At 44.5% G+C, this 22,180-nt stretch overlaps 1 protein-coding gene across 3 annotated transcripts in view; it reads left to right on the top strand.

Moving 5' to 3' along the window:
- The first annotated feature begins 263 nt into the window (after window positions 1-263).
- The window catches only part of Prag1 (PEAK1 related, kinase-activating pseudokinase 1), a 40,960-nt gene continuing 19,043 nt past the window's right edge, over window positions 264-22,180 (top strand). For 2 of the 3 annotated variants that reach the window (XM_090353981.1, XM_090353982.1), the window contains exons 1-3: window positions 264-461; window positions 4,546-4,953; window positions 6,888-8,701. In XM_090353981.1, coding sequence (XP_090210107.1) covers window positions 4,633-4,953; window positions 6,888-8,701 — 2,135 coding nt within the window. In that variant the 5' untranslated portion in view covers window positions 264-461; window positions 4,546-4,632. Of the gene's footprint in view, window positions 462-2,798; window positions 2,984-4,545; window positions 4,954-6,887; window positions 8,702-22,180 lie in introns of all 3 variants that reach the window. The other variant, XM_090353980.1, reaches the window with a different exon arrangement.

Here is a 22,180-nt window from a genome sequence, read left to right on the forward strand (position 1 = left end):
AGCGCGCGGTGGAGGAAGGGGTGCAAAAGCGAGCTGGGTTGGGGGGCAGCGGGCGCCCAGCCTGAAGCTGGGGGCGGAGCCTGGCTGTGGCCCGCGGGAGGGCGGGTGCGGCGGGAGTTCCGAGGGCGCCCGAGCCCGAGGCCCGGGGCCGGTAGTGGAGGACGCCGCAGGCGCGCGCGAGCCGAGCCGCGGGGCGCGCGGGCCTGGGGCGCGTGGGGGCGGCGGCGGGGGACTGCGGAGGTGCGGCGGGAGCCGGGCGGGCGGGCGGCGTAACCGGAGGCGAAGGGGGCGGAGCCGCGCTCGCAGCTGCCAGCCGGCCGCCGAGCCCGGGGCAGACGACACCGGCCCGTGGCGGGGCACACACCGCGCGCAGACACTCTCCAAACAATGCTCCCTGGCGCCCGGCCGGGCAGAGGACCGCAGGGACACCGACGGCTGGGCGGGAGGAGCGCGGTCCGGAGGTGAGTCCGTGACGCCCGCTGCACATTCGGCTTCTTTTTGTCTGGCAAACGTGGCTGCAGCCGGGGCTGTGCTGGAGCGCGGATCGCCCCTGTCGGCGTCCCGCGGGGTGACAGGCGGCGGGGCGCGGCGGCGGAGCGTCCGGACCGCGTGCGCTGTGGTGGCGCCCGGGGGGTGCCAGCGCGGGGCCCCGGGAAGACTGAGGAGCCCCTGGGGGTGTTTTCGATTTTTTCGGGAAACGTGCACTTTCCAAACGGGGAAACTTTCCTCGGAGTTTCGGGGGGCGGAGGACCCGCTGCTGCGATGGTTTGACTAGTCTTGTGGGTCCGGATGCTGTGGTTGCGGGGTGCGTTTGGAAACTGTGTGGTCAAAGGCACGGAGAGAGGCGGAGGCCTCCTGGGCTTCTGGGGCCAGCGGACCCCCCCCCCCCTCCACATCCCCGCCGGGGGTGATGGCTTGTGGGATCCAGGGTGGCGGCAGGTCTCCAGAGGAAAGGAGGTGATGCTCCTCTTCTGAGAGTGGTGCTCCCGCTGAAACGCATCGGGCCAGCATGATCTTAAGATTTGCTTGCCCACCCCCACCCCTAGCCAAGGACACATACACACACACACACACACACACACACACACACACACACACGGAAATAGAACCTCACCACTTGTGAGAGCTGTGAATGAGAAGGGAGGCGGCACACAGCCTCCAGACTCGCTCTGTGTTTCTCCCCAGTAAACCTCTAGGCAGCACATGGTTTTAACGAGTCTGTTGCAAAGCCCAGAGGTCTAGGGGCAAGGTTGAGTCTAGACTCGGGGCTGCAAAGCTTGATTGAGCCGCTGGTCTGAATGAATTGAGATTGAACAATCCCTTTTGTAAGAAGGAAATTTTGACAGGAAGTCCGAGGGAATTCTGCAGTTAGTTTGCTAGCCAGTCCTTAGACTGTAGTGGGTACAAAAGCATGTTTCTCCCACTGAGATCAGATTACATAGCATTAAAGAAAGAAAACAGAAAATAAAGAGTTGTATAAATGTTGTAATTTACCTTCTGTGTGTAGCTCTGCGGCAGGGGACGGGGGGATTGTTAAGGTTATATGTCCTTTCTGTCTGGTCACCTGGAATGTATTGAAATCCAGACGCTTTCTGTACATAGTTCCTTTTCCAGGCATTGCACGAATTTAAATGCAATGCATATGATTTTTTTTTAAGATGAGAGTTTTCTGGAATTCTGTCACTTCAGAGTAAGGCATACACTCGACTTCTGATAAAAATATGATGAGTACTTTTGAGCTCAAATATTTAGTTTATCATTTGTTTAAGTCTCATTGATTTTTCTGCACAGGTTGGCTTTGAACCAAGATCCTCAGATCTCAGCCTCCCTAGTAGCTAGAAGCAGCTGTGCCAGAATCTAAACATTTAGTTTTATGGATCTGGCTACCCTTATTCTTCAGATTCTTTTTGAAGTGGGGTAGGAGTTATCTGACAGCTGAGTCTTGTGAGTTGTAGCCACAAATCCAGTTCAGAAGTTTGCAGAGGCAAAGCTATTTTATCACAAGTTGGATCAGAAAGAATGCTGAGACCCTTTTTTTTTCTCTAATCTTACCCTGCAGCCTCCCACTAAAATGAGGGAATTTGCATAATTCTGAGGGCTGCCTTCTCTCCCCTCCCCTTCAAGGAAGGAATGTGGGCTGGGAAGGTGCCATTCCCAGGCTGTGGAGAGCTGGCACTGCCTGGGCAAGCCAGCTCTGCTCCTGCTCTGTGTCACTGTATGTTTCACTGCCTTTTACTGAAAACAAATAGGAGCTGATTCCAAGCACAAAAGAGATTGGAAGAGACTCTTAACTGGCTCTACCAACACTGTAGTAAATTTTGCTGGGACTGAAAAACCAGTGTCAACAGGACAAAGAGAGTCCACCATGCCAGGGAGCCCAGGATTGCATTTGTTTCCCTCCATTTAATGATGTCTGATTAAAGTCTTTGTGTGTGGGCAATTGTGTGGTGAAAGTTTCCTCCAACCTGCAGAGACTTTCTGAGTGGGTCAGGGAAACTGAGAGAGTAATCACAAATGAAGCCAGAGGTCTCAAGGAAACATCCAGCATGACAGTAATCCAGAGCCTCCCAAACTGTCAGGGTTGCAAGGCCAAATGAGAGGGACCTCTGAGAGTGGAGTGTTTGTCTCCCTGTGACAACACTGTGTTCTGGGCTACTTGCTGGGGAGAAAATAAGATGTAACCACCCCAAATTTTTGCAATTGGGTGTTAGCCCCTCCAGGAAGTGGTTAGATGTGAGGGTCCTGAGCCTAGCCTGACCTAGAGCTAGGAGGAAGCGCTGCTGTCTGCTGTCTTTCAGAATCCCCTGAGAGGCAGGGGGAAGATTTAGCCTGCCTTCACACAACAGATTCTCAAGAGTGACCTTCTTCCCATCACTGAAGACCTAATATACATTAGAATTAGCAGCAAACCTGCAGCTCTCTGTGGCCTGACACTGCAGGAAAAAGAGAAACCTGTCTTGTTGAAGGCCAGTGACCTCTTCTGGTAAATTTGGCTGGGAAAGAAACTACTACTTGGGTGTATTTAAAGGAAAGCCTCACCAACAATTCTGTAGCTTAAAAATGTCATGGGCATGCACGCATCCCCGTTTACTATAGAGGGAAAAGAAACACTATTAGCTTCAGCACTCATTGACTAAAGCAATGAGTGAGTGTGGGAGACAAGAAAGAGAGGGCTTCTCAAGAGGTCTCTGAAACGATTGTGGGAATTCCTGGCACAGTCCACCTTGTTAGTCTTGTTTGAAGCCCATCAACTTCATGCAAACTCTCATAATACAAAGTGAGTTCAGCCCCCACAGCAAAACCCTTCCCACTCCATGAGGATTGTCTCAGGGTCTCGAGAAAATTTTCTTTGTGGAAACGTTCTCCTGATGGGCTGGCAGTACATTTCCCTAGGAGAAAGTGAGCAGTGAGTGTCCTGCTCAGATCCTGAAGTGGTGCTGAGGTGACCCAGCAAAGCTGGCTTCTCCCCCTCTACCCCAACCAACAAATTCAGCACCAATGGGCAAGTCTCAGTTTCTTTGTTGTAGGTTTACCATCTGTTTGCTATTCAGGTGAACTGCTTAATGTTTGCAGCCCTCTGAGCACCTCTTAAAGAGTGAATTCTGCCAGGGATTGTGGGGCAAACTGGGCTTTCAGCTTTATTCTCAGTAGCAATAGATTCTGGAAAGTTGATCCCCTTGTCTTCAGGTCTATCCTAGTATAAAATAGCTATCTGATAACCTCCTCTCCCATTCTGTCCCCGAGTGCCTAGAGGGAGACTGAAGCATCCATGCCTTTCTGTCCTGTTTTCCTCCTCAGCTTTGTCAGCTCAGGAGTTGAATGAAGTATATTAAGTAAAGGGAGGGGGAAGAATTCCCAAGATGCCAAACCTCCTGACAGGGTTTCCCTGGGGGTCAGGCCAAGACCACAACAATCTACCTATTCAGAAATATATATTACAGGGTCCATTTCAGGCAATGTGAGGGCCCAAGGGTACTTTTCTTCTCATATAGCTGTTGGTCAAAAATCGTACTTTGTTCCATATTTACGGAATAGAAACTTTATTTCTCCAGCTACTTAATAACTTTTTCAGAAAAACTGACAAAAATGGAGAGTTATCATCTGACAGCTATTGGTTTTATTTGCCATACTACTCTGTGGTTTTTGTTGCTCTGAGTGGCTCATACTTCCCCTCTTCCTCCATGTTTCACAAAATGTGTGACTGACAGTCACCTCAAAGTTACTTTGTTGTGTTGGTGGTGGTGGTTGTTGATTGTCCTTGTAACTTCCCCCACAATTCAGTATTTTAGAAAAGTCTTTTCTGCTTCCTCTTAAAGCAATAGAGCTAGGGTTAGTTTTCACAGAGTCTAAGAAGGCCTCTTCATTAGCAAGTATGGCAGAGCCTTGTGAGAAGTGATAAGGTCCCCAGAATGAATGAAATACTCATCTTACTTTCTTGCCTTCTTCCTACCCTTTTCCCCCAATCTGCTAATCAGACTCTAATTGCTAGCGCACCCATCATCTGGAGAGGTAGACCCTAATCAGGCCAGCATTCTGCCTTTCCAGGAGGTTGCTCTAGGACCCACCTCTGCCTCCTACAAGACTACACCAGAGAACTGGGCACAAAATGAACCAACACACTATCGGCTTACAATGCTCCAGACCATCCGAATGAACCCTGAGAGCCCAAAAATGTCTGCGTGCAATGACTTTGTGGAACACATCTGGAAGCCCGGGTCCTGCAAGAACTGCTTCTGCCTGCGGAGTGACCACCAGCTGGCCACTGGCCATCCCCAGTCCAGAGCAGGGAGCCTGCCCCCTCCCCCTCGCTTGCCCCCCAGGCCTGAGAACTGTCGCCTGGAAGATGACAGCTCACCTTACTCCAAGCCTACCATTGCTGTGAAGCCCACCATGATGAGCTCTGAGGCCTCCGATGTGTGGACAGAGGCTAGTCTGAATGCTGAAGTCCCGCAGGTGAGGCTGACTAACCCCTGTGGAATTTTTACAGGGGCTGCTCCTATTCTAACATGAGGTGGCTGGATGGCAGCCAGAGAGGGCTGTTAGAGCAAGACTCCTGCAGGATGACAGCCCATGGGCTTGCCCAGAGATTGTTCTTCCCTGGCTTCTTGCTGTTAACCTCTTTGTACCCTCCTTTTTTTTTCCATCCCTTTAAGCTAATAACTATTAATTCAGTTTCCTGCAATGATGTGTATAAAGGCAGACAAAAGAAAGAAAGAAAGAAAGAAAGAAAGAAAGAAAGAAAGAAAGAAAGAAAGAAAACCTTTTAAACTAGACGCTGGTAGCTCACACCTGTAATTCTACATACTCAGGAAACTGAGATCTGAGGATTATGGTTTGAAACTAGCCCAGGAGAAAAATATCTTAATCTCCAATTAACCAGCAAAAAAACAAAAAACAAAAACAAAAAACAAAAAACAAACAAACAAAAAAACCAAGTGGAAGTGAGGCCTTTAGTTTCAGTCCCAGTCAGTACTGGATGTTTTCAGAAATTATTAACCAATAAACAATAATACATATCACATAATAATCATAAATGCAATATTAATATAATAAAGCTCTATAAGAATGTTTAAAAATTATGAGCTTAATGATATATATATGTATATACATAAAATCACAATGCCATTATCACACTTAAAATATTACCAGCAATGGCTTATGATCATCTAATACCAGCCAGTATTCATATTTCCAGTTTAAAAGTTTGGGTTTTGCTAGCTTTGATCTAAGATAATTAAAGCAGGTACACTCCTAGAAATTAGGCCCTTCTGTTCATCTCACTGGTAACCCTTACAAAGGTGTAATTATTGAGGGTTTGTACACCCAGGCCACTGGACACATGTCAGAGGCTATACTCTCAAGACATTCCAACAACTTCTTGCTTCAGATTGACCTTTTTGCATGCTCTAGATTTTATTTGCCCAAGTAGTCCAGACATGTGGTCAGCCTATGCCCAAACAAAGGTCAATTTTAAGGCAGGAGATGCTTAATGAAGACCGGCATTTCCTGTGGTTGCAGTGAAGACTGTGTCCCTCTTGGGGCTGTTCTGTTTCCTTTGAGCTGATTACACCCATTCACCAAGCTATTCTCGACCCCTTCAACCTTCACCTATGTAAGCCAAGGTTGAAGTTCAGAGTCTTGGGAAATAATCCAGATGCAAGCCATACTTCCAGACTGCTTCTAAAAGTGAGGAAGTGAGGAGCTTTGAAAGGGAAAGAAAGGGGACAGTGATTTCTTTGATGGGAATGACTAATCCACATTTTGTAGCCCAACTAGTCCAACCACTTAAGCAGGTTAGGGCTGAGGGCACCACTGTTAACTAAAAGAGAGAACAGCTGTTTGCCATGGTTTACCAACGAAAGTCCAGACCCATCTCAAAGCTTCTGGAGCTGCCCTGATCACCAGGTGTTTTAGGAATCATTCTGATTTTATTTCTCCAGAATGTGTTTGGGCAGGGTTATCCCCTAAAAAAGGACGAAAGAAATCAGCCAGCACATAGCAAAAATAAAGCCCCGAAGTCTCAAGTTATATTTTCCAGGCCTAGAGAAGAACTAGCTCATCTAGAAATTGTAAAGGAAAAGGCAAAATAATTCATTTTTTTTCTTTTTCAGAGTTTTTGTTTTGGTTTATTTTTGTTTTCTTACCTTATGGACTTAAGCCAAAAGCAATACAGACCCTGAGAAGGAAGCACAGTGTCTGGAAAGATAAATGGCTCTGGAAGCCATAGCAATGAACATAATCTGTGGGGAGGTTAGAGGAGGGGCGGGGGATGTTGCTTGCCCAGAGTCCACACCTCCCAAGTTTCCCCATACACAGTGGTTGACAATGTCCTGGCACATGCTCTAATATGTTCTAATGTAAATCTTTTAACCTTTGGGTCTGTGTAGGTCATCTGGAGACGAACCCCCAGCAAGCTGCCCCACCCAAAGCAGGATGATGTACCCATAGTTTACCTGGGCAGCTTCCGAGGAGTGCAGAAGCCTGCTGGTCCTGCTGCCGGCTCAGATGGCAGCTCTCACTGCCCCCCTGCCTATGCCATGGTCGGCTTGCACAGCCTAGACCAAGGGGAAAGAAGCATTGCCTTCCACCCAGTAAGCTTCCCAGAGGAGAAGACAGGGAGGGAAGCGAAACCTTCATTTCCCTACCAGGAGCTGCCCTCTGCTCAGGAGAGCTTCCGCCAGAAACTGGCTGCCTTTTCTGGGATGACATCTGGCTGTCACAAGGGCCCTAGGCCCTGCCCATCTCCACAGCCCTTGCGGGCATCCCTGCCTTCTGAGGATGACAGTGATCAAAGGTGCTCACCCTCAGGAGACAGCGAAGGAGGAGAATACTGCTCCATCCTGGACTGCTGCCCAGGAAGCCCAGTTGGCAAGGACACCCTGAATACAGAAGGCTCCCGGGGCAGGCATGGTGGAGAGGACTGCTCACCTACATGCTGGGAGCAGGGAGTGTGTGCCCAGCCAGGGGAAGGCGAGAAGCGGGTTCTGGGCTTCCCCAGGGAGTACTGTGGCCAGGGTCCCTCAGCAAACCCACCCCATCTGGTCTCTAAGAAGCTGACCTCAGAGGCTGCCAGCTCGGATGGCCTGTCCTGTGGCAGCAGCAGCGGCACCAGCAGCCCCTTTGCCCCACACCTGGAGAGCGATTACTGCTCCCTCATGAAGGAACCTGCCCCGGGGAAGCAGCAGAACTCTGGCTGCCGTGTAATGACCTCTAGCAAATGCCCTGGGTTGTCTGTGGAACCCCAATCTCCAGCCCAGCCTAGGGAAGCAGTACAGCCTGAACCCATCTATGCTGAGAGCACTAAGAGGAAGAAAGCAGTTTCAGTGCCTTCGAGGCCACAGGCCAAGGCAGATCAGACAGCAACTGCTCAGGGCCAAACCCATGGCCAAGGATGGGCAGGGGATACTTGGGCTCAGAAAGTAGCATCTGGATGGGGCCAGGACAAAGAAGGCTCAGATATGGCTCCTCAGGTGGCAGCCACCATTACAGTCATGGCTGCCCACCCGGAAGAGGACCATAGGACCATCTATCTGAGCAGCCCTGACTCTGCAGTAGGGGTACAGTGGCCACATGGACCAGTTAACCAAGACTTAGAAGCTACTACAGGGGAGACATCAGCACGGCAGGGACTCAGCTCCAGAGAGAGCCAGGCTCATGGTCTGACTGAGAGCACACCCAAGGGGAGGCCTGCCATTCCCCCCAAGTTGTCCAAAAGTAGCCCTGGAGGGTCCCCAGCATCACCATCCACCTCGCCTCTGGCCGACCTCAGTGATGGGAGCTCCAGTGGCAGTGGCACTGGGACGCAGCCTTCTTCTCGGGGCCCCGCTGAGCTCATTGCTTCCTATCCAGCCAACAGTGTCGTCAATGAGCCTGCCAGGTGTCCCGCGCCTGCTGCTTCCTCTTCAGCCTTGGACCAGAGGAGGCCCAAGTACCAGACTGGTGCCTGGAGTCGAATAGAGGAAGAGGAAGAGGTGGAGCAGGAACTGTTGAATCAAAGCTGGGGAAGAAAGGCAGAAAATGGCATGGTAGACCTTTCAAACTCCTCTACCTGGCATCGACTCCACCCCAGTGATGGCTCCTCTGGGCAGAATGGCAAAGCTGGGACTGGGATGAGCAAATCAGCCTCTTTTGCCTTTGAGTTTCCCAAGGACAGAAGTGGGATGGAGACATTCTCCCCACCTCCTCCCCCTCCCAAGTCAAGGTGAGTACCAGTGTCTGTGTGGGAAGGTACAGTCTGGCTGTAAAGGATCTGTGGGCTCAGGGCCTCTTAGAAACCTTTGTTTTTGCTGTATATGAGGCCCACTCTTAAATCCTGCCTTCTAGGGACCAGTGTCTGCTGAAGGCCCTGGTGCTTTTATGTAAATTTCCCAGGACATATTTCAGACTCTGCAAGCAAACCTGTCAGCAGGGCCCTGCTTGGATTGGCTATTTGAAATAAATTTTTCAAAGAAACACCAGGGACTGGGATTGTAACTCAGTGGAAGAACAGATGCTTAGAAAATATGGGCCCAGCCCAGTCCTCCCAACAACCAAACACACACACACAAAGCACTGTGGAGCCCTTGCTTTTTTTGAGTTCCCATGATTTTAGAATCTGGTGCTCTTTTTGCCCACATCACGCAGAAGTACTTGTCTTCTGCAAGCATTTTTTTAAGGAAACTCTGACACCTTGTTTTGTTTAAGCATGCAAAAGAGAGCCAGAGGAGGTTAGGCTACAAGATTTAGAGAGGCAAAATGAGCTAAGCTGAGTACGTGCTCAAACTCACAGTGTGATGGTGAGTAGACTTTGGTGCCAAAATTAGAAAAGCGGAATCTTTGCACAAGTGGGTTATTAAGGAAAAAAATATAGAAGTTTCATGCTAGTATCCTGGAACTCACAGCTTTCTTCACTGCCTCTCTGACGTCCTACCAGTTTAAAGTACCTTTGAAAAGCTCCAAAAAGTAAATGCCTTTTTGAAGCTAGTGAGCTGTGCATGGAATTTAAATTCTGGAAGAGAAGAAAAAGTTCTCCCTCAGTGAAAGCAAAACTGATTTTTATCAGTGAAAGGAGAAACCTGCTGCTTAAGAAAAGAGAAAAAAAGAAAAGAAAAATGGCAGGCTTTCTCTATCTGTGTCATTGTTCTGTCTGAGCAGATGTCTTCTAGATTGATGTCAGAGACAGGGGGATTGACCACAGAGAGAAGATACTGCCACATTTTGACTTTGAACATCAAGGCCTCCCAGGCTACGGTCTGATCTAACAGGGGCTTGTTCTCAGGACCACTGCTCTCTTTGTTCTGGGATTGCCTTAGCTGCCCACCTTGCCTAATAGACACCTTCCATAGCCTCAGATAACTGCAGACTCTGGTCCTTTGGCTACAGTTCTAACTCATTGAATGAATGAGCAATTGAGCAGCTAAAATGAGTTCCCATTTATATAGTACTTTCTATGGACCAAGTGTACTTTAGGATGTTAGATTTAATAACTCATTTAATCCTTAGAACAACCTGATGAGGGAAGAATTACCAGCCTAGCCCACAGACAACAAAACAGAGATCAGGGCTGAAATAATTTGCCTGAGGATACTATAGATCTCTTCACAGCTCAGCCCCAAATCTGTGCTCTTGAACATACAAGGGGCATAGAAACCAAGCAGAGCGTGGGACTAAAGCATTGGTATTGTATGTGCACCCCAGATTTGCATAGCTTTAGTGTCAGAAATCCTAGTTCATATCTCACTTCTCTCTCCCACTGGCTGAGTAGCTTTGAGTAAGCCATTCACTGTGGTTGAGTCTCTAGCTTACTCTTCTCCATAAATGGGATAAGAAGACTTTCCTAACACTTCTTTATTGAAATGAGATGAGCAACAGAGACCAATGGGGAGGCTCATTATTATGTAGGCAGAAACCACCCTTTGCTGTTACATGTGTCAGTGACATCTATACCCCAGAGGAATCAGTCCTGCCCAGACCTGGAAACACCACCTGAGTCGTAGAGAAAAACTTTGTCACTCAAGGATCTTAGAGCTCTGAGAAATCCTGGTAACATGACTCAGGAAAGAGTTTAATTAGGAGCTAGGGTGAGATCTGAGTTTTTGGTCCAGTGTGTTATGCTAAAACCCTTGGATTACATATAGCTCAAATCAGGTAGGAACCTCAAAAGTTCTAGTTTCCAACTCTTTAGGATCAAAACAAAAACATAACATTTTCAGAATTTTTGGTAGAAAAGTTTGATAACTAAAACCTAAGAGAACACGGAGAACACGGGGTGGGGGAGAAATATTGTTATTTAAAATAAGTCAAATTATCCCTTTAGAGCAGTGTATTTTTTCACTGAAAAAACATTTCATTTTGTACTCTTAACTAATATTTTTATTAAAATTAAGATTTCAGGGCCGGGAGTTTAGCCTAGTGGTAGAGTGCTTGCCTAGCATACACAATTCCTCGGTACCACATACATAGAAAAAAGCTGAAGTGGTGCTGAGGCTCAAGTAGTAGAGCTCTAGCCTTGAGAAAGTCTTAAGGACAGTGCTCAAGCCCTGAGTTCAAGCCCCAGGACTGGCAAAAAAATTAAGATTTCAAAGTAAAATAGGTTCCCATCAGAGAGAGCAGAGTTTTCTAAGTCTTGGTGACATTACCTTTTGAGTCGTTGGGTCTCCCTTGTGAGGAGCTAAGAGGGCAGGCTTGGGACCATAAGCTGATTTCTAGTTCTTCCTGAGTTCTTCTGGGGAGCTTACCTGGAATCCCAACATGCTGAAATCTAGCAGGTCTCAAGGTGTAGGCAAATCAGGGCACTATTATGAATGAAGCCCAGTATTGATCTGGTACCAGTATGAGCAACACTGGGAATTATGGCAGGCAGTTTTCCAAGGTGGGAAATGTGTAGTGTCTTTTAGTAATGGAAGAGGTTAAGTTGGTTACTTCTCATAAACTCATCTGTTCAATGGATACTGTTTCTAATGACGAGATTTTTCATGTATGTGATATGTGCTCAGAACCCTGGAGAAGGATTTTGCTTCATGTGATATGGTAATGGTGTTCCTTCCCACTTCCCCTGTGTGGAGAGACAGACAGAGTCATCTGATGACCTTCTTGGGCCATCGTTTCTGTAATAAATGAGGGTTTCTTTAGATTGTTTTGTAAGAGTAGCTGTGACTTGAAAGGGACAAAGGTACATGTTCAGGATGGTTTTAACTTTTCTGTCGTCTTGTTGCAATTATTCATGGGAGAAGCCATGTGAGATTGAATCCTTAGAAATCTATTACTTATGTTCTGGAAAACCTTCTTGACATAACATTCTGTGAGAGCAAGAGGCTTCGTGGCCATGTCATGTGTTGAAGTGTTGTGCATCCTCTTCCTGGGAAGGTAAGGAAGAGTCTAGGCTCTGGCTTACCCATTGCTGCCAAAGTAACCACCTACCTCTGTCTACAGACTCACCCACATTTATAATGATGGCACGCACCAAATCTCTGTGTCCATCAGCTTGCCCTAATTTAAAACAGCATCATAGGTTAAGGAAGGACATGTCCTGCTGACTAGAAAACAAAGCAACTGCAGGCAAGAAGCATGGAGTGTTAATGTAAACATCACCTTAAAGACTCAAAGCAGTTTTGTGAGAAGCCATAGTGCCTGGGGAAGCAATTATGATGCAAAAAAAAAAGAAGAAGAAAATCTCTCAGTTTTTCTCCTTTTCGGTTTCCTCTTCAGATGCAAGTCTATGTTGAAATGACTTATGTCACTCAGAAGTGACAGGCCCGAGGAAGGAGTCTCATCTGGTTAGGGCAGGCAAACATTTTACAGTTTCCACATAGTCTGCTTCTAGGTGAAAGTGAGAGATGTTTTTTTCTTTTTAAAGTTGTGTCTTGGGTAACTTTAATTTCAACCCACTGCTTCTTCCTTGGCATGCTGGGCAAAGGAGATTAAGTCTATTCTGGGGTTGGGTCCTTCTTAAGACTCCTTCTGCACTGATTCTCAGTAGACAAGGAAAACCAGCATCATAAGTAGAACTCTTTTTTTTTTTTTTGTCCATAGAAGTAATCATTCTGACAAGCAGATGAACCAAAATAACATAGTGTATATTCTGTTCTGTAACATGGTCCACTCAGCCCAAGCTCAGGAACGCTATTTGTCCCCAGCCTCATTGTTCATAGTCTTGTCATGGGCTTTTCTACGTGGCATTTTGAAAATTACAGCTTGCATTGGGAAATTGCATTTAGAGAATCTTTTTAACTAATTTGAATAAGGATCTAGAGGTGGAGTTGGTGAGGGAGAAGGAATATTGGGCAATATCCAGTGGGAGAAACTCTTTTCCTACCCCAAACACACAGTTTGGCAAATGGAACAAAGCGCATGCATCAACAACACAAGTTTATAGTTTTTCATGCCAAAGGCAAATTAACAGTTGGCCTCATCCCATGAGTTTGTGGACAGAACCTGCAAACACAAGGCCTCTTATAAATAGAGTATTGAAACTAATTCCTGCCCTCCTGTTCTAATATTTTAAGTAATTGCTGGCTTGCAAGCAGCATATATACAACATTTAGGTCTGTTTAAGTTTTACATACTTTTTGACTAAGACTAGGAAAATTCTTTAGTTCACTGGGTAGTTATAAATTGCCTATTTTTTATTTGGCTCTGTGCAAGATGCTAAAACATGGCCAGGGACAGGGAATTCTTTTCCTTAAGGACTTTGAGGGTTGAGTTATTGTAAGTTGAATCAGCAGGTGCACAGAATGAACACCAAAGGCTTCCTCGTACATTGATGAGACTGGTTCTCACAAAGTCTGCATTCCTACCATATTCTGGATTTTGCTCTTTAACACAAAGGTACAATCAGCTCCATGTATAAAAGGAACTAAGTTATAGGTCTAGGTCTCTCCTTTGTCAGGATTAGCACAAGTTTGTAAGCAACCGTGTGTGTGTGTGTGTGTGTGTGTGTGTGTGTGTGTGTGTGTGTCCCATTTACTCCTTAAAGATAAAGGCACACTTAGCTTGTGTAATTACAGATCATGTGCCTGGCACCTAGTAGATTCTCAAGAAATAAGTTAACTGGATAGTTATAGGTAGAAACCATCTTTCAAAAATAAAGCACCTCAACTCGGCTGGGAGTTTGGCCTTGTGGTAGAGTGCTTGCCTAGCATGCACGAAGACCTGGGTTCGATTCCTCAGTACCACATACATAGAAAAAAGCTGGAAGTGGTGCTGAGGCTCAAGTGGTAGAGTTCTATCCTTGAGAAAATCCAAGGACAGTGCTCAGGCCCTGAGCTTAAGCCCAGGACTGGCAAAAAAAAAAGCACCTCAACCTTCATGCCTGGTACATAAATGAACAAGAAATGCTTTAAAAAGAAGCTAGTAGTTTGAAATATGAAGTACTCTTCTGCATCAGGCCTGCTGGTGGTTTTATACTCTTTTCATGCTTTTCTAGTTTTTCACAACAATGTGTCTTGCATTGCTTTCAAAGGAGTCCATGTTTACATCTCTTCAAGAAAGCACAATCACTTATGCTTGTTACTCCAGCTACTTGTGATATAGAAATAGAATTGTGGTTCGAGGCTAGACTGGGAAAAGAGTGAGACTGCTCATCCTGAAAATCAACTCTGCAGGTGACAGAGATAGGAAAATCACCATTGAGAATATCACCCCAAAGTCTAAGAACCTATCTTAAAAAGGATAAAGAAAAACAAAGAACTGGACAGTGGCTCAAGTAGTTTAGCACCCTTGAGGCCCTGAGCTCAATTCTCTAGTATCACTATCAAATAAATAAATAAATAAATAAATAAATAAATAAATAAATAAATAAATAAATGGATTGACCAATCAAGAAGGGAGGAAGGGAGAGAAGGAGGGAAGAAGAAAGAGTAAACTCCTTGGAGTTCAGGGGCAAGTCTCATGCATTTTTCCTGCATGTCTCCATAGCAACCAATAGCACAGTAGCAGATTCTTGGTAGGTATTCAATACAGAATGATAACCGATTGTAATTCTGTGGAAGCTGAGGTTAATAACGGTTAATGCTTCAAGGTAGGCGAACACCCTGAGGGCTCAGTGCATCCTTTTCTGGATTAATTACTCTCCAGTGATTGTACATTTTCCACTGGGCTCCATCATGCTTTTTTTTTTTTTTTTCTTTTAGGCTGAGCAGGTGTGTGTAGCCTGCCCTCTTTCCACAAGAATGTTTCTTTCTGGTAGTGATTATCTCATTTTTTTTTCCATTGGTGAGTTGCAAGGAATTCTAGGGTGTGGTTTTGCTTCTCTGAGAACAGATTTTTCATGCTACCTGGGAGTGGGGATGGAAGACACAAACTTAGGCTGGATAATTAGATCTCCTTTGTCCATCAAGCCGTCAGAGAGACTTTATTCAAGAATGGCTTCTGCTTTGTGGGCATGGCAGTTACCAGTTGGTGAGAAATTTTCCCTATTAATGGCCCAAGGGGTGTTTAGTTCTTTGTACTCGTATCAGGTTGATAGGTCAACTACAGAGAACATTCGGTGCCTTCTTTCCAGCCAATACATTTCCAAGTTTAGACATCTTCATTTTCTGTGTTGAGTTGTTCAAGATTTCCTGTGTGTGTGAGTGTGTGTGTGTGTGTGTGTGTGTGTGTAAGCACACATGCACAAGTGCATGCATGTGCATGTGTATGTAATGCACACGGTTTTGAATGCAAATCTTGCTCTTACTTTCTTTTCTATTCAAGGATGGATCTCTACCAGTGAGACATACCTTCACTTCTGGCTTTTTGTTGGTTAATTGGAAGAATCTTACAGACTTTTCTTCCCTGGATGGTTTTGAACCAGGATCTTTAGATCTCAGATTTCTGATTGACTGGCCAGGATTTCTTTGCATTAAGTTTGGGCAAATCCCTACAAGGGCTGGGTGTTTGGAGTTATCATGCTGCTCCCACACAGCTTTGTAAAATTCCCTGCTTTTATTAGCTTGCTTATTCTTTCTGCTTTTCTGGCAGGCTGACTTACATAAACAATTGTTCTTTGTTGGGTGACAAGTGCAACTTCTAGGTTGAAGAATGCTTGAAAAGAAATCCTTTCCTTTTACTCAGCTAGTGTGTTGGTCTATTTAAATTACAGTGTCTGTTACCATCAAATGGTGGCCTTCACTTCATTAGAGTTTGGTATTTAGCTATTTCATGCTCCTTTATATCTGTGCTTTAAAACTCTTCTAACATCTAAAACATAGACCAGTAAATTAGTTATACCATTGTATGTGTCTGAGGAACTGAAAACCAAGGACCATTGTGAAATGGTCCTTGCCCTTTGAAAATTCTGCATAGTCACAATTCATAGGCCAAAAAATATACTGGATAAATACAATAATTATGGAGATGAATAGATATATTAGTAATATGAGCTTAAAGATGAGGAAGAAAGCAAAGGAATGTCTGAAAATTTTATTTGTGCCAGTACTGGGACTTCAGCTCAGGGCTGGTACTATATCTTAACTTTTTTTGCTCAAGGCTGGTGATCAACCAGTTGAGCCATCCCTCCACTTCCAGTTTTCTGCTAGTCAGTCGGGACAAAAGTCTCATGGACTTCACTGCTAGGGTTGGTTTTGAACCTCAGATCTCAGCCTCCTGAGATCAGTTAGGTTTCTAGGCATGAGGCATTGGATTCCAGCTGAGAATCTGAAATTTAAAAAAAAAATCAATCATCACTTAAAATAATTCTTACTACTATGTAGCGATCAAAAGGAAGATAAGATTTCATGGCCATATAGTCATGAACCACAAAGGTCATTGGGCTGCATCTTCTGCTTCAACTGTGACCCATGGAACACAGCTGTAGAGCTCCACACGGAAACTCACTGTGCAGGAAGTTTTCTGCCATTGGTTAATACTGTCTGCAGTTTGTACAGAAGTTGGAGTAAAAAGACATGCTGGTTATTTGCTAAATCTACTTTCAATTTAATGCTATGTAAATAGTCTTCCAAGTATCTAGGATTAACTTACCAGCACCCAGCTTGTTTCTAAATGTTATATATCTATGGTTGGTTGAATCTGTAGATTGGAAACTTATGAATAGGAAGAGCTGAGAGTAAATTCATTATGTCATACAACCAAACTCCAGAATTCAGTTTTGCAAAACTGAAATTCTATACCCGTTACAGAAACCTAGTTCTCCCTTTACCATGACCTCTTACAGACACCATTTTATTTCTTGTCTCTTTGTATTTGATTACTCCAGATACTTGGTGTAATTGGAACTATACGTCTTTTTGTGACTATTCATTTCACTTAGCACACATCTTCAGCTCTCATTGATGTTATAGCATGTGTTAAATTTCCTCCCTTTTTAGAGCTGAATAATATTCTGCTACATGGTAGAGCTACATTTTCCTTCTCCATTCATCTATTAGTGGACACTGGGATTGCTTCCAATTTTGAACTCTTGTGACTGGTACTGCTCTAAGTATGGATATGCTAGTTTCTCTTTAAGACTGTGCTTTTAATTTTTTTGGGGGGGAAGGAATATGCCACAGAATGGCATTATTGAATCATTTTGTAGCTCTAATTTGAATTTTTTAGAGATAACTATACTGTTTTCCATAACTGATGCACGTAAGAGTTCCATTTTCTTCATATTTTCTCCACACTTGTTATTTTCTGTTTTTTGTTTTGTTTTGTCTGCCTCTTATCAGATGCAGACTTTTTTTTGCCAGTCCTGGGGCTTGAACTCAGGGCCTGAAGACTGTCCTTGGGCTTTCTCCTGGGTAGAGCTCTTCCACTTGAGCCACAGCACCATTTCTGGTTTTTTCTGTGTATGTGGAACAAAGGAATTGAACCCAGGTCTTTGTGCATGCTAGGCAAGCACTCTACCACTAGGCCAAACTCCTGGTCCCAAGATGCAGGCTTTTGCAGATATGTTTTTCCATCCTTTGGGAATGCTTTTTCATTCTGTTGACTGTGTCCATTATTGGGTAGGATATGAAGTTTTGGACTCAAGTACTAAGTTAGCAGAGTGGACTTGGAATAGTTGCCAATCAAGAAGGAAGGCTTAAAAGTTTGGCAGGCGGAATTGAAAAAACTAATTGTCTAGAAACAGAAAAATTCCCATCAGGCAAAGGTGCTCTTGGTGTATGGAGTCTTATAGGACAGACCAGAACCATAGTGACTCTCAAGTTCCTAGAAGATTGGTATTGGTTTGATTTAGTCAACCACCAGAAGTGTGATCTGGGGATAAGGAGATAGTGTGAAAATGAAAAGAATCCCAGAAAGTTAGTTATGCTTAAGGGAGATTCTTTTATTGCAAGGAAATAAGGCTAATATGGTGATTTTTTTTTCTTGTAATGAAAGGAGGGTAATAGAAATGAGAAATCTGATTGGCTAGAGATTGGGTTGAACAACCTGATTGGCTGGACATTGAGCTAGCTTCTGGGTCTGGGTCTGTAATGTAGCTAATTTAGCTTTTAACCACAGATTGATTCAAATCAAGTTTGGACTGTCATAGACATGTGAATTCTTTTTGGTTATTTTAGAAAAAATGTGTATTCCTAGAATATTCTCTTGATTATTGTTTTTTTCTTGAGGTTCCTTAAAATGTCATAATCAAGCTGGGTGTGGTGGCTCATACCTGTAATCCTAGCTACTCAGGTGGCTTAGATCTGAGGATTGAGATTCAAAGCCAACCCCGGGCACTAAAGTCTGTGAGACTCTAATCTCCAATTAACTACTAGAAAATGGGAAGTGGGACTGTGGCTCCAGGGATAGGGTGGTAGCCTTGAGCTAAAGAGCTCAGGTACAGCGCCCAGGCCCAGAGTTCAAGCCCCACTACCGATAAAAAAAAAAAAAAAAGCCATAATCAAAGAGGAGGCATCAAGGTAGAGTGAACTCTCCAGCTTAACTGATCTGTATCTTTCCAGGTAACAAAATGTGCCTCAATTTGCTGATGGTGAGGGGGTGAGCTTGTTCAAAATGTACTGTACACATTTGTGGGATTATCACAGTGAGACCCCCATGCACTGTTAATGTATGCTGATGCAAGACATCTGTTTACCCATCCATCCAGCCACACTTTTAAGTGTAACTGGTACTTTCTAATGCATAGCATTATTTTTGGCAATTTGTAAATATTAACTCCTTGAATCTTTGTAACAGCCGTAAGAGATAAGCATTTTTGTTATCTTCCTATGATAAATGGAAAGCTGAAACACGGAGACATTGAGTCCCCTTTCTCAAGACACATAACCAGTAGGCAGGGGGCAGTTCTGCCATATTGGTAGATGACTCCTATAGGTAGAAACCTAGGTGGCTTCTGAGGTCCTGCCACACAGTGCCTGCCCATGGTCAGGGCAGCTGGTGAGAAGAATCCTTCTGGGGATTGCAGTTGCTTAGTCTTTTGCTTGCATTTGATATTCTCTATTCATCTTCTCTTCCCTGTGCCACTGTGGTATGAATAGGTATAAGAGCTTCCTCCCTCCCTCTATGCTGTAGACTTTGGACACGTGGTTCTTAGGGAAGTGCATTGGAGACGAGTGGAATGGGGTGGAGAAGGGGTCTGAGATCATCAGCACTCTTCTCTGCACCCCACTGTTCCATCTCCAGCCTCCATTGAAACTTCCCTACTTTAGGAGCTCCCAGTCAGTCACCTGCCTCCTTACTCTTGTTCCCAATGCTTCTCTTAGAAAGTACACAAACATGCAAACTGGGGCCACAAACAAAAGAGTACATTTCTGAGTGGTCAATTTTTAATAGATATTTCTGTCTTCCAGAGGTAAAGTGTATCTTGATACAGTCTGCAGATTTCTTTTGAGCAGCTTAAGTATTTTGATCCTTGACTGAAACTAACTAGCAACCTACCTACTGTGTATGAGTACATTTCCCTGGAGGTATAGGTCAGCTGTCTATCTCTGTGACAAAATATCTATGAAAGCCACTTCAAATGGGGGCTCCTGGTTTCAGGAATGTCTGTCCATTTTCAGCTGACTCCATTGCTTTGGCTTTGAGGTGAAGTAGGAATCATGACACTGGAACAGGTGGCTGCTCACCTCATAACAGTCAGGAAACAAGAAAGAGAATGCCAGGAACTAGACTGTACTCTACCTTCAGGTAGTAGTTGCAATTGGCATTGTTTTACTTTTGCGTCTGACCAATCAGCTAAAAATCTAGCTTCCCATAACCCATTCCATTGGTTTGATTAATCGGTTGGGGCTACTCAAAGAACTTGGGGGAACAATCATTTCTGTTTGAGGCTTAATTATAAAAGGTATCACAGAAGATAGTGATGAATACCAGATGGAGAGAGGCACTCTTCAACTCCTCCGTTTTTTTCCCCATCATCCTCCAGGAATCACAACCTGTTCTACTGTCTAGATGCTTCTGATCTCTGCCCTTTGGGTTTTATAGAGGCTTCATTACATAGGGATGATTGCCTAAATCTTTCACCATGATTGATCAACCCAACCTTCAGCCCCTCCCCTTCCTTTGAAGACAGGGTAGAGTGGTTGATAGTTCCAATCTTCCAGCCCTAGCTTGGTTTTTCCAGCTCCCATCCCCAGGTTTCCTCAGGGCTGCTAGACATCAGTCAACTCATTACCATATGAAAAAAATACCACTTGAGAGATTCCAAGAATTTCAAGACTCTTAATGCCAAGGAAGCCGGAGTCAAACCCATATATATATATATATATATATATATATATATATATATATATATATATATATTTCATGACAGCAAAGTTTCCCTATCTTTTAAAAAATAACTGGCTGTATTCCCATTTTTAAATGGTTTCCACGGAATGTAAAAGCCTGTAGTGCCCCATCAGAATAGCTAGGCCACATGAGAACTTTACAGGCTATCTAGCCACAAAAACACCAATTTTCTATATTTGTACATGCAAACCAATCAAGAGGAAGCAGAATGGCCCTATCCTGTCAGGTGGCCTTTCTCACTTGCAAAAATAACTCTCCTACCATCTTTATCATGAAACACTGAAGAAAAAATATTAACAAGCTTTCCAGTTCAGTTAGCTGTCTTTTTAGATCCATCTGAAGAAAAAAAATTTCAACTATAAGATTTGTTTAGATTCAAGATACTACAGAATTGTTGTATTTTGTAGATAAACTAAATCATATTCCTGATCTTTGTCATTTGCTCAGTGTTCCCATACTTTTACTGTCTTTTTTCCAGACAAGTGTAATTCTTCCTTAAAGCATTTATTCTTACAGATGACAAAGTATTGAAACAGAAAGATAAACTTAAGGAGTATTTAATAATTATGCTATTCCAGCATATCCTTCCTGTGAAATAACTCAACTTGTTTGTACTTTGGGGGCGATAGCAAGCCCATTTTACATGAAACAATTGGAATAATTTATCCAGAATTATAACCAAAAGTTCAGTTAGGTGATTCAGACTCAATTTAGTGTTTGATACAAAGGTGAGGAGGACTGGAATGACTTGTGAAGAATTTTTAAGTAAGTGAAATGGATGATGGGTCTTAAGGACAGGTTTGAAGAGGAGAAGGGGATAGTTCTTCTGTTCTCAGGTGAAGAGGGGAGAAGGAATCAGTGGGTATTTGGGGGATAAGCAGAAGACAAATTTGATTGGAATAAAGGATATCGGGGAAGTTGTAGTAAGGGAATGTTTGGAAAATAAGGTAGTTCAAGAAAATCTGCAGTGTGTATTTCTATTACATGAGAGTAGTCCGGCATTCCAGTGTGGTGGCCAAGGGAGAAGCTCTTCATAGAACTTGTGTAGGGCTATGCTGTGTCAACTATCCTGATGAGAGTAATATTTGAATTCTTACGGTCTTCTCCAAGGCTGCTCCAAATCTTGTGTGCATGTGTGCATCATGTGTGTGGATGTGTGTGCTGGTATTGGGGCTTAAACTCATGGTCTTAGCTTTTTCTCTCAGAGGTGTTGCTCTATCACTTGGGCTTTGCCTCTTCTTCTGGCTTTTTGGAAGTTCATTGGAAATAAGGAGTTGCAACAGACTTTCCTGTTAGGTCGGATTTGAATTACAGTCCTCCAGCCTCAGCCTCCTGAATAGCTAGAATTACAGGTGTGAGTGAGCTCCCAGTTACAAATCTGCTTGAAGATGTGGCTTTATGTTTCGAGGAACTTGATAAAGATTTCTCTACCAGTTCACACGCTGGATGAAGCACAGCAGTCTTGCTAGCTCTACTTAATGTCGCATCCCTTCAGTCACTAACACAAGACAGGACAGAGCCGTCAAGTCAACCAGCATACACGTTGTCCTGTGTGCTGGACAACCTCATAAGAGTATTCAGGGGATACTTCTTGGCAGCTAATATAGTCACGAGAGGAAGTTAAAAGCGGGATGTTCACATTCACCAGCTGAATTTGAATCACTTGATGCGTTTAGAATGTGGCTGAATAGAAGCAAACAGATGCAGGGAAACTTGATGTAGTTGGGAGTACGTGTGTGAATTTCTTCTAACCAGGGAGCCGAGTAAGACAATTGGAGATTAGAAGCTGCAGGTCAGAGAGGCAGAGCCAGCCCTGTTTTCCTGTGCTTCTACAGGAAGTGCATTTTATAGAAAAGTCAGAGAGGAACTTGGAAACGGAGCTCCCAGAGCTGGAGAGCTGACAGTGGCCTGACAAGGCACTGCGGGCTTCCTCACACTCAAGGGCTGCTCCATGGGACCCCAGAATCACTGGCTGACTGGCCATTCACGGACTCAACTGAGGGCAGGACTTCAGGCTGGGCTGTAGGATGGTAAGCGTCTGAAT

The sequence above is a fragment of the Megascapheus bottae genome, chromosome 20 (assembly GCF_031878675.1).
Source record: "Megascapheus bottae isolate mThoBot1 chromosome 20, mThoBot2.hap1, whole genome shotgun sequence".
Classification (NCBI taxonomy): Eukaryota; Metazoa; Chordata; class Mammalia; order Rodentia; family Geomyidae; genus Megascapheus; species Megascapheus bottae.